At 55.3% G+C, this 16,323-nt stretch overlaps 1 protein-coding gene across 2 annotated transcripts in view; it reads right to left on the bottom strand.

Moving 5' to 3' along the window:
* Positions 1-7,510: 7,510 nt before the first annotated feature.
* The window catches only part of HS1BP3 (HCLS1 binding protein 3), a 49,120-nt gene continuing 40,307 nt past the window's right edge, over positions 7,511-16,323 (bottom strand). For both annotated transcript variants that reach the window (XM_040224985.1, XM_040224983.1), the window contains exons 6-7: positions 15,783-15,918; positions 7,511-9,722 (exon numbers count right to left, since the gene is read on the bottom strand). In XM_040224985.1, the coding sequence (XP_040080919.1) occupies positions 9,455-9,722; positions 15,783-15,918 (404 nt within the window). In that variant the 3' untranslated portion in view covers positions 7,511-9,454. The remainder of the gene's footprint in view (positions 9,723-15,782; positions 15,919-16,323) is intronic.

Below are 16,323 nucleotides of genomic sequence, written 5' to 3'. Positions count from 1 at the left end.
CATGTGACCATGGGACAGCACACAACACCTTCCCCCTCTCTGATCAAAGCCTGCAGCAGGAAGAGCCACCCCCACCCCCAGGACCTACCTACTGCTCTATGAGAGGCTCGGTAAGCAGTCTTCTCCTCTCTGGCCCTTGAGAACTCTGCCAAAGCACTTCCTTGACCCCAGCAAGCAAGGTTCTGTGCATTTTCCAACCTGAAGGGAGAGCTGGTGGGCACCTCTGGCAGCACTGAGACCTGAAAACTGCTCCGGGGGTCCAGGTGGACCACTAGGTCTTCTCCCAGCAAGGCTCTCATCAAGGCCCTTGCAGTCCAAGCCCCTGGGGCTTGATGAGGCCCTTGGGAGCAGCCTGGGCATGTTTTTCTGATCCTGAGGCCCTCAGCCTCATTCCACGAGGGGAGGGAATCCACGGATTTGCTCAGGCAATCTCACCTGCCTCTGAAAGGTGGTGAACTGCCTGTGATAAGTTCTCCACATCTGCCTGCCCCAGACAACACAGGGCTACAGGAAAGAAAAAGGGAAGTTGGAGGAGGAGAGAGAGCTTTTGATGAACTATGCTGGTCAGCGCCCAGGGCTTCCAGGCCTCGAGGATTTGGGCCTTTCATTTCCTCAGAGGACTCTGGGGGCAGGGCCTCCCCTTCTTCATGTGCCCCCAGCTTCTTCCCTCCATTTCGCACGTCTGCTGAACCACAAGCCCCTTCCACCACCAAATGTTCACTGAGCCTCAGCTGGAGCCCAGGGCACCTGAAGGCTGTGGCGAAGCTCACTGAAAGTAGGGCATGGTCTGGGGAGACAGAGCTGGTCTCCGAGGCTGCTGAGTGTCTTCTGGACTAAAGAACTTTCTCACTGTGGCTCATTTCTTAAAAAACAAAAATCTATTTTTATATTGATATGTTATAAAGACAGTAAAATTGAACAGAAAATGCAAAGTCCCGTGTTTTGAGGTCCATCTGCATCATTACATTATATCTACTAGGAGTCTCTTCCCCATTGCTGAGTAGTGTTGTACCGTAGGGGGCTTCCCAGGCGGTGCTAGTGGTAAAGAACTCCTGTGCCCAGTGCAAGAGATAAAAGAGACTTGGGTTCGATCCCTGTGGGTCAGGAAGATCCCTTGGAGGAGAGCATGGCAACCCATTCCAGTATTCTTGCCTGGAGAATCCCATGGACAGAGGAGCCTGGCGGACTACAGTCCATAGGGTCACAAAGAGCTGGACACAACTAAAGAGACTTAGCAGGCATGCACACACGTTATACTGTATGGATGTACCTGCTAAGTCTATCTATTGTCTTGTTGATGGATATTTGGGTTGTTTCTGTTGGTTGTGGGTGGGGTTGTTTTGAGTAACTGCTGCCATGGACATCTGTGTGTAAGCCTTTGTGGGCGTGGCTTTTCAAAGGGGATGCTGGACACCCTCTGCCCAACAGTTGCCCTGAGTGAACCAGGGATGATGAGGAAGTTGGTGGCGTAGGCTCCAACCGAAAAGAGGAAGGAGTGTCAGTGCTGAGGCCCCTCACGCCCTCCTCACAGTCCAATCAGGCCACAAGGCTGCCAGAAAACTCTCCTTGACCTTCCCTTTCTAGTCCTGCCCTGCCAGTTGCTCTGAACAATAGGTCGGGGCCGGGAGAGGGAAGTGTGGTGTTTATTTCCTTGTCTCCATGGTGAGGGGAGGGCTGCACCAGGTCTGGAGTGTGGGGGTTGTAGGGATGAGTTCCTGGGGTTATTAGGAATCTGCATCAGAATGACATCTTCTAACAGCTCACTTCCAGCATGTTCCATCTACTGTGCTTCCTTGGCCTTCCAAGGCCCATCCAGATCTAGGCTCCTGCTTACCTCCCAGAGCCTGCAGACACCAGGCACCTCAGCACCAGGGCCCCTTAGTGGGTCTCCGATGACATCACCGACTCGACGGACACGAGTTTGAGCAAACTCCAGGAGATAGTAAAGAATGCAGAAGCCTGGTGTGCTGTAGTTCACGGTGTCGCAAAGAGTCGGACACGACTTAGCAACTGAACAACAACAAATAGTTTTGCATGTGGTTCTCTCATGATCCCTACCCTGTGAGATAACAGGAGGAGACTGTCTCAGCCCTCTAGGCAGATGGGCAGATAGCGGTTCAGAAGTTCACAAATATTCACTAACTTTCTCCCTAAAACTACCCTAATGAAGCAGGTATAATTATTATCCCCATTTTACAGGTGAAGAAACTGAGGCACAGAGAGAGTAACTAACTGACCCAGGATCACACAGTGAGGCGGCTGGAGAACCAGGAGCTGGTCCACACTTTCAGCCACTGCCCTCTGCTGCCCATGGATTTTTTTTTCTTGTTTCATTTTCCCGTCATTAATTTTCTTAATGGTTTTACTGAGGTAGAAATTACTGGTATAATTTAAAATTCACTCCCTTAGAGAGTACAATTAAAGGATTTCAATAAATTTAGAGAATTGTGTAACTATTACAACAAACCAATTTTAAACATTTCCCAACCCCCTCCCCAGCCCCCCAAAAGATCCTTTGTGTCCATTGGTCACTGTCTCATCCCCCAGTCACAGGCAACTACTAATCTTCTTTCTGTTTCTATAGATTTGTCATCTGGAAATTTCTCACGTGATATATGGTCTTTTGAGAGTGACTTCTTTACCTCAGTGTAATGTTATTGAGGTTGATCCGTGTTGTAGCGTGTCATTTCTTTTTGTTGCTGAGTATTATTCCGTTGTGTGCCTGTTCCACATTTCATTTACCAATTCACTAGTCTATAGATGGACTTTGTGAGTGGTTCCACTCTGGCCATGACGAACAAAGCTGCTGTATTTGTCCACAAGTCTTCGTGTGGACGTATATTTCCCTTTCTCTTTGGGTATATTCCTAGAAGGGGGAATGATGGACTTTGTTGTAAATCTATGCTCAGCTTTTTAAAAACCTGCCAAACTCCTCCCCCATCCCCGCCAAGGTGGTGCAACATTTTCCATCTTCATGTCTATAGATTTTATAGTCTGTGAGGCCAGCGTTCCAATCCTATGTCCACCCTAGGGTCACTCATGCAACCTGACCGAGCCTCATTAGAGCCTCAGGCAGGAGAAGGAGGCCCTCAGGCCAGAGGTCAAGCTGAGCCTTCGCTGCTCCTGGTCGTCCAAGAGACAGGTAGATAAGAAGTTAGCTGTTCTGAGCTTATGGCTGCAGGGCGGAATGTTGGGAGGAGGGATAGCTAGGGAGTCTGGGATGGACATGTACACACTGCTGTATTTAAAATGGATAACCAACAAGGACTTACTATATAGCACAGGGAACTCTGCTCAATGTTATGTGGCAGCCTGGATGGGAAGGGAGTTTGGGGGAGAATGGATGCATGTATATGTATAGCTGAGTCCCTTTGCTGTTCACCTGAAACTATCAGAACATTGTTAACCCCAATACAAAATAAAAAGTTTTAAAAAATAAACTAGCTGTTACACTCAAAAAAAAAAAAAAAATTGTCCTCTGGGACTGAGAACCCTTCTTAGGGAGAAATGAGCCAAGTGGCTATTAGACAGAAAGGAAAAACAGAAACATACACGTGGAGAAGCCAAGAGCAATCTCGTCAAGGGAGGAAAACCAGCTTGGAAACTGAGGCCGAGGCAGACCCCTCGGGCGCCCGCGAGTTACCCAGCAGCAGCTCTCCAGCTCTGGAAGCTGGTCCAGCTACCTGCTTTGTCTTCCATCTTCCTCAGGGGCCCAGAGGGAGGGTGATGGGTGCTGAGGGGAGGGCAGACGCCCAGGAAAGCCATCAGGAGGCTCTGGAGCCAGGGCTCCAAGCAGGAGGCACAGTGGGTCCCCAGGAAAGGCCCTCAGAGCCGGGCGACCCCGGGGGAGCGAGTCCCCGCCCGCGGTGAGCCAGAGCCGTCGACTGCTGCTCCGTCTCCATGTTGTCTCACACGGTGCTCTAGAGTCATTCTTGCTAAGATTTGAGGAAGTTTCGACATTTCTGGTGGCAGCCACAGATGAGAGAAATCTAACCCTGGCATCAGGAACGTGTGCAGCAGAGGTTCCTCCCTTCCGGCTCCCTCCCCGACCCGCCCATCCCCTCCTCAGGCAGAGTGGGAGGTGGGAGTGATGCTGGGTGCTGCTGAAATGCAGTGCCAACAGGGCCATCACAGAGGCCCCAGCCTGCACAGGACACGGTGGGACGCTGCCTGTCTCAGCTCACTCCTGAAAGGCATCCACTCAGAGAAGAGGTCATCAGACCCACTGGGGGCCTGCCGTTGCCCTGGAGGAGGAGCATGATGGCCCAGGGGGTCAGGCCCTGGGCTCCACAAGTCACATCCTCAGTGCGTCCTGCTCCCACCACTGGACACAAGCGATGTACACAGACCCAGGACTGTTGTTAGTGGTGGGGAGATTTCCCCAAATTTGGTGTGATAAAAAAGCTCCAAGCCCACATGGTACCAGATAGGACCCCGTAAGCCTGGAAGCTAATACAGGAGATAAGAATGTCCTCACTTCTGCACTCAGGTAACTCAGCCTCCTGAAAGGTACCAGACCCTTTGGGACTGAAATGGGTGGAAGAGTGTTCCCCTTAAAACTCCTGTCCACACGGAAACTTGTGAATGCAAACTTATTTGGAAATGGGGTCTTTGCAGAGGTAACTAAGGGGAAATGAGGTAATGCTGGATTCGGTGGTCCTGATCCACCGAATCCTTATCCACCGGTGACTGACTTACAAGAACAGGGAAAATTTGGACACAGACACAGAAAGGATGTGGAGGAGACCACGATGTGAAGACAAGAGACACACAGGGAGGAGGCCACGTGAAGACAGGGACCGCAATGATGAAGCTACAAGCCATGGATTGCCAGCAACCTCCAGAAGCTGGAAGAAGCAAGGAAGGATTCTCCCTAGATAGCACAGCCCTGCCGACATCTTGATTTTAGACTTCTGGCCTCCAGAACTGAGAGGGAATAAACTGCTGCTGTTTAAAGCCACCCAGTTGGTGGTACTTGCCACAGCCACCCTAGGAAACGAACAGTGACCAAGGACAGGGGTCACGTGGCATGTAAAACGGTGTGTGCTGGACCAGCAGGGGCCAGGGGGCGGGCAAAGAGGGCTGCATGGGAGGAAGCAAGTTGCAGTTGTGTTTGCTGTTTGGGCAGGTGGCCCAGAGAACAGAACAGAACCTACTCATGGTGGGTTTGCCTTTGATGGCTCATGTTTTCCCCTTTTTGCATCCTCCACCGTGCCTGGAACAGGTACTGCAGGAAACGTTCACTGGCTGGGCCGCCCTGATCTCTCTTGCCCTGCGTCCCTGGAACACCAAGGTCTCCACAGTCTTTGCCTCCTTCTGCTTCGTGCTGCGTTTTGTGCACTTTTCTCGCTCCCTGCGTTTGCTTATTCACCAAACTGACTGGTGCCCAACATGATGGGGAGCTTCTAGACTGGAAGGGCTGCCCTGCATCTCTCCCGTCCCTCAACCCATCTGATTCCCCAGGTGCCACAGGTCACAGTGCCTGCACACAGTAGCTGCCATTAAAGTGTTTTTGGATGAAACTTGGCATGTGAAGAAACAGACGTGAGTGGCTAGCTGCACTGGAGAAAGTTAACCCTGCTTTCCTTAAAAAGGAATTTGGAGGCTGCTGCTACAAATATTTGCTGAATTAGCAAAGAAGCATCGGCACCTGTGAAAGTTGTCACCAGGAATTCTTGCTTACCGAGGCTATGTGCTGAGCCCATAATCCCCGCTCCAGAAGTGCAGCTCTACCTTGAGTGCGGCCTGAGAAATGAACCCCCTTGACTCTCACTGGTGGCCAGAGCTGTGTTAAGCCAGAACAGAGGCATGAGCACTGTGTTCCATGGTGTATGCACCAGGTTGTACACCTGGGTCCCCTTCACCACAGCAAACACAGCAAGATGCCTGGACGTCCACATCGGTGCCCGCGGCTGGAGGCAAGGCTGAGCTGGGCAGGGGGCCCTCTGGGATGAACTGGAGTGACCAGACACAAATAGGACGTTACAGTCTACCTGGCCCAAGGAAGTCTCTTCACTCAGCACTGCGTGGCGAGGGGACATCATATAGCTGAGCTGAACGTACACCCCCCCAGGCCCACGAAGCCTGGCCCTTTGGTCAGCTGGCCCCAGCTGTGAGGCCTCAGGGAAGGGTTTGGAGCGATCACAGTTTGCACTGAACGGCACCATCCATAACTTAACACCAAGAGGTCAATCACTCAAGGGGGCTCTGGGCGTTGACCACGCCTGCTCTGGGCGGCCGTCAGCCCACACAGAGATGCAGCAGCGCTGGGAGGCGCCTGTTGTCCAGCCAGGGCCACTGGCCAGAAGGCAGTTCTGCTTCCCTTCTCTTGTTCGCAGGTGATGCTCTGCTGGGCAGCTGGTGAACTGGAGAGACGAGTGTGACTTTCACACAAGGTTTCCCTGGAGACAAAGCCTAACACCGATGGTTGAAGCCACCGCACGGAGTCTATCAACACCACCAAACTGGCCGTTGGGCATGAGGGCCATGGAGCCCTGAGAGGCACCTGGACTTCTGCTGGCTCCTCTGAGTCTGGTGGGAGAGCTCAAGCCTCGGGGCCGCCCCAGGGCACACGGAGGTGGGCTCCAGGGTGTTACCGGAGTCTGTCATGCCCCCGTGGAGCTTGACTCCCGGCCCGGCGGGGTCAGGCATTACGATGGGGACTTTCCAGGAGAACAGGCCGGAGTTCCCGGCTTCCTGAGAGGAACAATGGGGGACAGAAGTGGGGGGCCCCCGCAGCAGCCGGTACATCCTGTCTACAGGGCTCACACGGCTTCTAAACAAACAAATGCTGCCCTCCATGATGTTCCCTTTCCTTCTATGGTGAGCTCTCCGCTGCAGGCTTGTGGGCTCTGCAGTCCTTCTCAGAACAGCCCCTCTGCTGGTCCCTTGGAACCACGACGTCCCCACTCGGAGCTTAGCTGCAAGATCCAAAGCCAAGTAGCTGGGGGAGGCCAGGTGGGCTCATGGACTGCCCTGCGTGGAGCTCCCTGGCTCCCAGGGACACATTTCTAGGTCTCCAGAGAGCTGTCTGCTCAGAACCTCTGGATCCCGGGCAGGAAATGGCATGTCAGAATCTGACTCCAGGAGGAGAGCAGAGTCCAGGGCAGGTCTGGATATGGAGGGATACGTGTATTTGGCAGGGCTGTCTGGTGTCAGAGCCGAAAGCGCCTCAGAATGGCCTGGTCAAGCCCAGACCAGTCCCCACACTGAGGAGAGGGGTATGAGGTCTGGAGAAGGGAAAAGTCCTCTTTCCAAGCCAGTGTTGGCTGAGCAGTTACTGACTGATGACCCCACCCAGCCTGGGGCTCTGGCCCCTCTGCCTACGTTTATACATGGGAATCCTCGCTCTGCCTGCCCCCTCCCTGTCCAGCAGCAGCCTGGAAGCCTCTACATACCCCAGGTCCTTCTGGGGCAGCTCCCCTTGTTGAGCCCACTGTTGTAACGACAGCCTCCATGTGGTCCCCCGTCAGCCCGGGCATAGAAAAGATCGCCACTAACGAACAGGGGATGAGCCTCGACACGGACTTTTTATTGGATGACCGGGTCCTGGATTGGCTGGTAGGTCACAGAACATCTGTATCCTGAGGCACGCGTCTCTGCTGAGGGGGTCCCAGTGGCTGGCCACCTGGGAGGAGGCCAGGCTCACAGTGGACAAAGCCACCCCAGAGTGGTGGGTTCTGCCTGTGACCCCCACTGGAGCACCAGCGCTCCCCACACTGGGCTCCTGCCAGCAACATCCTCTGTTCCTATGTCACATGGGGGAGTGGGGCACAGTGGAGAGGAGGGGACCTGGGAGGGACAGGCCCAGAGGAGAGAACAGGGAGGGGAAAGAGCCCAAAGAGCCCAAGCCTGCAGTCAGACAGGTGCAGACCCCAGGGCAGGGTGGGGGTGTCCACCTATGCTTGAGGGTTGGGGGTGTGAAGGCTTGGCGGTGAGAGAGAAGAGGGGTGGCACTGCTGGGGGGTCCCCAGAGAGAGCACCCTCGGGACAAGGTAAGGCGGGGAGAGGGGGCCCCCGGAGCCACCTGTTTCTTCTCACCCTGGCACACGTGGGGGGAGCCGATGGCCTTTTCACGAGGGTGCATGAGACGCAGGACAGATTGAGTGCTCCCACCTGCCTGTGGGTCCTGGCACAGGTGGGTGGGTGCTACAGACAGAGACTAACACCAGCCCTGGTCGGTGGGGGCACTCCCTCAGGGTTGGCTGTTGGTCCTGATCAGGAAGGGCCTGGGGTCCTAGCCCCAAACCCTACCTTCCAATCCTCTTGTCAAACAGCACAACCCAAGGGAATACAATGGTTGCATTTCCTTAAAAACCTGTGTTTCCTTAAAAAGTAACTCGGAATGTGAAGAATGTATCAAAAAAGGTATTCCTGAGCGCGGCAGCATGCCCTGACCCCTATTCTGGGGCATGGGTCTCGAGGAGAGGTCTAAGGCACTGACTGGTTCTGCCGGGCCCAGGGCTCCTGCTTCTGGGAAGGGGGCTCCCACAGGGGGAAGGCCAGAGAGCAAGTCCAGACCCTGAGGACGGCGAGGAGACCTGACAGAAAACTCTACCGCTGGACAGAGGGAGCCTTCAAGAGCAGCCCGAGAGCAGCCCGCCCAGGCCTGCTGTGAAAGGGAGGGGCAGCTGGGCCACAGGTGGACCCAGAGGACGTGGAGCCCACTCTGCTCGAAGCCACGAGGGCGGACACTGGTCTTATGGCCGGAGACCCAAGAAGGCTGTGGTCTGGCCAGGCCTGCCCTAGGAAAGGAAGGGGGAGGAGACGGAGAGCTTTGTCAGGCCGTCCACACCCCGGGGGCAGGGCCAGGCCTGATGTCTCCCTCGAGCTTTGGCACACGGGAAGGAAGGCACCCTGCTCAGCGCACTGGTAAGCAGCGGCGGCTCAGGGCCAGCCATCCCAGCCAGGCCCCCACTCAGCATCGCTCTCCTGGGGACATTCCCGTGGCCTGCAGGCCTCTGGGGGCTGTGCTGACTGGAAACTGCAGGTGCCTTGGCGTGCAGACTCCTACCCCAACCCCAAGTTGGCCAGGGCACCCCACCTCCTGTGCTAGGGCTGCCAGACTCGGTGGGCACGAGTGGGCAGAAAAGTTTCCCTGCCCTGAGCAGAGCCTCCCTGCCCCTCCACCACAGTCCCATGACATCCTGGGGGTTTGGGCTCCTGGTGAACAAGCCTCCCACGTGTCGCCCCCTCCCATCCAAGTGGCTGAGACAACTGAGGTTCCAGTTCCTCTGGTGACCTTGCTCTCTGCATTGTGCAGGGTTCTATGACCCCGCAGGCCCTGATAACAAGGAAGAAGGCAGTACAGGGGTCCTCTGATCTGAGCTTCCACCCTCCCTCCCTTGGGAATAGGTTGGTTCTGGCCCTGCAGGGCAAAGCCTGCCCCTCACCAGGCACCCCTCTACGGGAGAGGGTCTGTTGGCCCAGGAACAGCCTGGGGGCTGGGGGTTGGTCAGAAGAGGCTGGGGGCAGCCTGGCCAGGAGCGTCATGGTCCCGGATGTACTGCAAGATGTCCATCTCATCCATGGCTTGGATCTGCCGCTGCTGCTTCCGCTGCTGTGTGGCCGCAGCCTCAGGTGGACCCGCTCTGGGGGGCATGGCTGGCTTTCTGGGCAGCGCTGGCTTGGCGGCCACTGGAGGCTTGGGCTTGGGCCGGGGCTTGGGCTGGAGTTTGGGCTCAGCCCCGAGGTTCAGAATCTGGTCCAAGTCCTCTTCAACTCTAGAGAAGCAGAGGGAGAAGTCCTTGGGCAGAGCCTGCTGCGATAGGAACAAGGTTCCCCGGCCACTGCAGGGCCCCGCAGGGCACTGTCCCCCCTCCCTCCTGCCACACGCCACCCCCCCAGCCTGGCCCTCCCGCCTGCCCCGCCCCTGGGGAGGAAAGGAAGGGCAGGCCTCTCCTTCCGTGCAGCCCCACAGCCTGGGATAAGGAGAGCTGGCCTCTTAGTATCCTCTGCAGAATGGCTTCTTGGGGGACCCCACCCTAGACAAGCCAGCTTCCTCAGGTGACTTTTCCTTCAGCACCTCAAGAAGTTAATAGCTGCCACATTTGGAGCTCCTGCTCTGGGCCAAGGAGCTTGTTTCATCCCCTGACGACCCCTGGGGACGTTCAGCCCCATCTTCACCCAGCAGAGGTGGATGCTCAAGTCCCAGGAAGCTGAGCCACCTGCCTGAGGTGACAGCATGTGATGGGCCCCAAGTTGGAACCAGGAGGGCTGACATCAGGAGCTGAGCTCTCATCCAGATCCAAGTTTGGCAAGAGAAAGAATGAATGAGGGGCTCTGAGCAGTGGTGGGGTGGGGTCTGCCTACTCATGGTGTCGCCCGGTGGGCCACCTGTGCGCTGGACAGGCCGCCCCCCACCCCGGAGGGCTGGAGCTGGCCACACCCTGGACCGGACAGCCCATCAGGGAGTGGGACTGAAGGTCAAGGCAGGGTGACAGTCACATGGGACCAGCCCAAGTCCTTAATGGCAAGAAAGAAAGTCGCCCTGCTCTGTACTCTGTCTAAGGGAGTGCCTGCTCTCAGCGCTACCACACATCACAGCCATCTCCCATCCATTAATTCATCTAGTAATCAAAGACCCTGATGCTGGGAAAGATTGAAGGCAAAAGGAGAAGAGGGCAGCAGAGGATGATATGGTTCGGTTCAGTTCAGTTCAGTCGCTCAGTCCTGTCCAACTCTTTGCGACCCCAAGAATCGCAGCACGCCAGGCCTCCCTGTCCATCACCAACTCCCGGAGTCTACTCAAACTCATGTCCATCGGGTTGGTGATGCCATCCAGCCATCTCATCCTCTGTCATCCTCTTCTCCTCCTGCCCCCAATCCCTCCCAGGATTAGGGTCTTTTCCAATGAGTCAACTCTTCACATGAGGTGGACAAAGTATTGGAGTTTCAGCTTTAGCATCAGTCCTTCCAATGAACACCCAGGACTGATCTCCTTTAGGATGGACTGATTGGACCTCCTTGCAGTCCAAGGGACTCTCAAGAGTCTTCTCCAACACCACAGTTCAAAAGCATCAATTCTTCAGCACTCAGCTTTCTTCACAGTCCAACTCTCACATCCATACCATACATGACCACTGGAAAAACCATAGCCTTGACTAGATGCACCTTTGTTGGCAAAGTAATGTCTCTGCTTTTGAATATGCTATCTAGGTTGGTCATAACTTTTCTGATGGTTAGACAGCATCAATAGCATCAATGGTTAGATGACTCAATGGACAGGAATCTGAGCAAACTCTGGGAGACAGTGAAGGATGGGGAGCCGGCCATGCTGCAGTCCACAAAGGCAGCAAAGGATCAAATACGACTCAGCAATTGAACAACAACAATCACGAGACACTGTCTGGTAGCAGATAATAGCTCCATTTTGCAGATGTGAAAACTAGGGGCACAGAAAGATGAAGGGCCCAGCCGGGGGCCACAGCCAGCTGGGGACGAGGGAGGGAGGGCACAGGCACTGGAGGCAGGAGACCAGGGGGCCTCACACGGGCCACATGGCCTCTCCAAGCTTTGCTTCCCCATCTGCCAAATGGGAACAAGCGGCATCACCCCCACAGGGCTGTAATTCCATATGCAAGACACACAGTCCAGCAGGCAGAGTGCAGTTCCCTTCCTCATCCTGCCACTCCCCCCTGCCTGGCCCTTCATCTCCCCACCTGTGAACTAGATCCAGCTCAGGCACCGGCTGGGCTGAGTAAAGGCAGGAGCAGAGGGGCGGGGCCTCTGGTCAGAACAACTCCTGGCCACACAGGACCTGACAAGAAGCCTGCATGAGGGTGGAGGTGCCCTTTCTGGGAGGGGCTGACTGCCAGGTACCAGCTACTGAAGGAGCTGTCACCTGCCTGCTTGCCGGGTCAACCTCCCGTGATGGGTCACAGACCCACCAGGAGAGCGCAGAGCTTCCTATGGAGGGCAGAGAAGTGAGCAAAAAGGGGTCCTTCAGACCCAGAGCGACTGGCCCATGCCAAGCCTTGAAGGAGTGACTTCCAGGCAATCCCTGAAGGCATTACTGGGAGACAGGCTGCTCCTGGCGAGCTCAGCTCAGCTGTCCCGGCTCCCTCCAAGTGGCTGCCCTTCTTCAAGCTCCCCTGGACAGGTGCTGGCTCATCCCATGTCCTCCACTGGAGGCTGCGTGCCCAGGAAAAGCTCTGAGGGGCTGAACTACTTTCAAACAGGGAAACAGTGGCAGCTAAAAGCTTGCATCAGAATTCAGGATTTACACTGCTTGGCATAGCAGTGATGCTCCATAGCTAACCAGAAGCTGGATTTGCTGAGTTGGGAGGTGGGGCAGCTGCACTGGGGATCCAGGTGGCCACCCAGCACCCCTCACCAAGCACCCCATTTCCAACTGGGCTCCCTGAAAGTGAAAGTGTTAATCGCTCAGTCATGTCCAACTCTTTGCGACCCCATGGACTGTAGCCCACCAGGCTCCTCTGTCCATGGGATTTTCCAGGCAAGAATACTGGAGTGGGTTGCCATTTCCTTCTCCAGGGGATCTTCCTGACCCAAGGAGCGAACCCAGATCTCCCCCACTGCAGGCAGTTTCTTTACCACTGAGCCACCAGGGAAGCCTGGGTTCCCTGAGTCATGGCTAGAAACAGCTCCCACTGATGCAAGGTTCAGCTCCCCTCTCTTCCAGGCCCTGAAGGCGTGAGGCCAACCACTGAGGGGCTGGAGAGAGGTCTGAAGACCCCTGGCCCACTCCTCCTCCCCAGGTCCCTGCAGAGGACAGAGCTCAACTGAATACCAAAGCTGGGGCCCCATGGCAAGAAGGAATGGGGTTGTCTCAGACTCCAAACCCTATTCAAATGCTCCCCCCGCCAATACTGCTCGGGAGGGCTGATGCCAGCTGTGGAATGAATGGGTGAGGAAAGCATTGGAGGATGAAAGAATATGAGAAAGTTCATCATAAAGACACCTGATCACCACCTGGAGAGTCCCAGGACGCACACAAAGAAAAACAAAATATGGTTCCTGCTCTCAAGAGGGTAATTGCTTTTTCGCCAGATGTCTGACGGAGTGAAGGCAGGGCCACAGACTCACATTCTCTAAAGCAGTGACTTCCAGAGTGGCCTGGGGAATGTAGGAGTCATTACTTACGAGAGGGTCCCAGGGACCAACTGGAACGTGAAATGCCATGTGGTCTTCCCCTCGAGCCACGTATGCCCACACAGTACAGGTGCAGAAAGTCCTGCTTAACCCTGGTGTTGCCCCAGCCCTGTGGCTACAGGAAGCCTTTGAAGGTGATACCTTTCAACACCCCCAACCCAGCGTTCTGCAGAATGCGGTCTGAAAGTGTGTGTGTGTGTGTGTGTGTGTGTGCTGAGGTCTCACTCTGGTATGTCTGTGTGTGTCTGTGTGTGTGTTTGTGCAGGCTGAGGTTGTACTGGGGTATGTGTGTGTGTGTGCACGTGCGCCTATACGCTGAGGTCACATTGGGATGTGTGTGTGCATGCGTGTGTCTGTGTGCTGAGGTCGCACTGCGGGGTGTGGGTGTGTGTGTCTGTATGCATGCTGAGGTCACACTGGGATGTGTGTGTGTGTGTACGTGTGTCTGTGTGCTGAGGTCACACTGTGGGGGGTGTGTGTCTGTGTGCATGCTGAGGTCACACTGGGATGTGTGTGTGTGCACACGCGTGTGTCTGTGTGCTGAGGTCGCACTGTGGGGTGTGTGTGTGTGTGTGTGTGTGTGTGCATGCTGAGGTCACACTGGGATGTATGTGTGTCTGTGTGTGTGTATTTGTGTGCTGAGGTTCCACTGTGGTATGTGTCTGTGTGTATGCACGCTGAGGTCACACTGGGATGTATGTGTGTCTGTGTTTATGTGCTGAGGTCGCACCATGGTATGTGTCTGTGTTTGTGCTGAGGTCACACTGGGATGTGTGTGTGTTTGTGTGTATGTGTCTGTGTGCTGAGGTTGCACTGCGGTGTGTGTCTGTGTGTTTGTGCTGAGGTCACACTTGGATGTGTGTGTCTGTGTGCTGAGGTCACACTGCAGTATGTGTGTGTGTGCACGCTGATTTCACACTGGGAGGTATGTGTGTCTGTGTGTATGTGTCTGTGTGCTGAGGTCACACTGGGATGTGTGTGTGTGGGTGTGTGCATGCTGAGGTCACACTGGGATGTATGTGTGTGTGTGTGTGTCTGTATGCTGAGGTCGCACTGGGTGGGGTATGAGCCTGTGTGTGTGTTTGTGCTGAGGTCACACTGGGATGTATGTGTAATGGATTTAATATTGATACAAACGAGGCCCAAATGTCCCACTGGCTCCGCCCCTGTAGGACACACTTCATCCTTAGGACAGCAGAGGCTCCTGGGCTGACCTTCCCTGGGCCTCAGAGGCAACAGTCCCAGTTTCTCCCAGGGAGGAGCACTGCCAGGACATCCACGGCGAGGACGCAAGGATGAGAGCGAACAGCTGCCCGGGGCCTCAGGGACGTGTAATGACAAGGAGCCGTCGCGGTGACTCAGGCCTGGCAGGCACTCAGGGGGGCTAACAGCCCATGGCTGCTAACGAGGGTGTGGATGACAGTCTCCTGGGACCTCCGGCCGGCGCCATGTAACTGTTCCTGGAAAGAGATGGCTCAGCGTCCTGTAATCGCCAGGCTCAGTCTGCATCCCGGGGACGTGGATGACGTGACGATGGGAGGCAGGGATACACGGTGCCGAGGGTGCTGAGAAGGCAGCCCCACGAGCCCAGGGCGAGCCTGCCGGGCCCGAGGCGGCAGGCAGCCTGCCAGCCTCTCCTCCTCCGAGCGCTCAGGGTCCCAGCAAGGTGGGAGGACCAGACTCAGGCAGGCTGACCTGGGTCCTCATCCTGTTACTTGGGACCTATGGCCTTGGGCCAGTTACCTCTCCCACCCTCCATTTTCTGTAAAAAGGAGATAATAGCACCTACGTGGGGGGTGGGGGATGGGGGTGGGGAGAGGATGCTCTTATGAGGATCAAGTAAGATAACACATAAAGAGCCTGGCAACCTTGTCTGAGGCACAGCATGTACCCTGTGGCAATCAGTCTTGCACATTTTGTCAATCAACCTCCCTGTAACAGATTAAATCTCATTCTCCCTTCTGTAAGATCCCCCGGAGAAGGAAATGGCAACCCACTCCAGTATTCCTGCCTGGAGAATCCCATGGACAGAGGAGCCTGGCAGGCTACAGTCCATGGGGTAGCAAATAGTTGGACGTGACTGAGTGACTAACACGTTCCCCACTGTAAAATCTGCTGATGGGCCCCTGCTGCTGTCCAGAACATCAGGACTTTGCTCCCTGCGGGTGAGCTGCACGCTACCACGAGTCATTTTTGTTTTCAAACCTATTTATGCCAGTTATACTTGCTCTTGGAATTACATATAATTATTTTTTATATAAACTGCTTGCATAAATGAAGTTCTTTCTAGAACTTGCTAAGCGGCTAACTCCCTTGACCCCTCCCTCCAGCCTTTCCATTGAATCCCCTTCACTGCCTCCCAATCAGCTCTCATCCACAGGCTCCCACCTTTTTTAAAAAATGTATTTATTTATTTAGCTGCATCAGGTCTCAGTTGCAGCATGTGAAATCTAGCTCCCTAACCAGGGAACAAACCTCGGTTCCTTGCATTGGGAGCTTGGAGTCTTAGCCACTGGGCCACCAGGGAAGTCCTGGGCTCTCACTTTTGATGGGTCAGGATTCCCTCCCTCAGAGCCCAAGGATGCTAAAGTGCTACCACCCGGGGAAGAGTCTGTGGTTCCGTGGTATACACCCCGACCTGGGGAAGCATCACTGGAGACAAGTGGTACCTGAACAGCTCCTCGGAGGCCTCCCTGTGGCCTTCATGGGGTGTGGCTCTGCCACTTTGGGGAGCAGCTGGCAGCAGTAAGGGGTCACCCAGGGGGACAGCTCCACCGAGGTCAGGATCGTCAAACAGCTTCAGGGCTGCAGAGAAGGGAGCGGCAGAGTGGTCAGAGGACATGCTACCCTGTCCTCAGCTGCCTGGGGGCTGCAGGGTGGAGACTGTCTGGCCCAACCTCCTGGCCCAGCCGAGAGAAAGGGAGTAAAGTTGTCCCTTTGGTCTGTAAGGCAGGGTGTAGAAGAACCAGGCACTTGTGGGGGCCTGGTGCACCTGTGTGCCTAGCCCCGACCCCACCTCCCTGCATGCCAGGCCAAAAGCCATGTGGAGGCACCTCCCTGGTTTCAAGCCCTCACAGCCTCTTCACTGCTTTGAGGAAGAACCTGACTCCTCAGCTCACTGCCCCTGGTTGCCCAAGCACCCCTCCATCTCTTAGCTCAGCCCCGAGGGGTTGGCCCCGTCTTTCTACAAGCACTCACTCAGTGCCAACC

Source organism: Oryx dammah, unplaced genomic scaffold, assembly GCF_014754425.2.
Source record: "Oryx dammah isolate SB20612 unplaced genomic scaffold, SCBI_Odam_1.1 HiC_scaffold_25, whole genome shotgun sequence".
Taxonomy (NCBI): domain Eukaryota; kingdom Metazoa; phylum Chordata; class Mammalia; order Artiodactyla; family Bovidae; genus Oryx; species Oryx dammah.
This window is presented reverse-complemented; position numbering and strand designations above follow the sequence as displayed.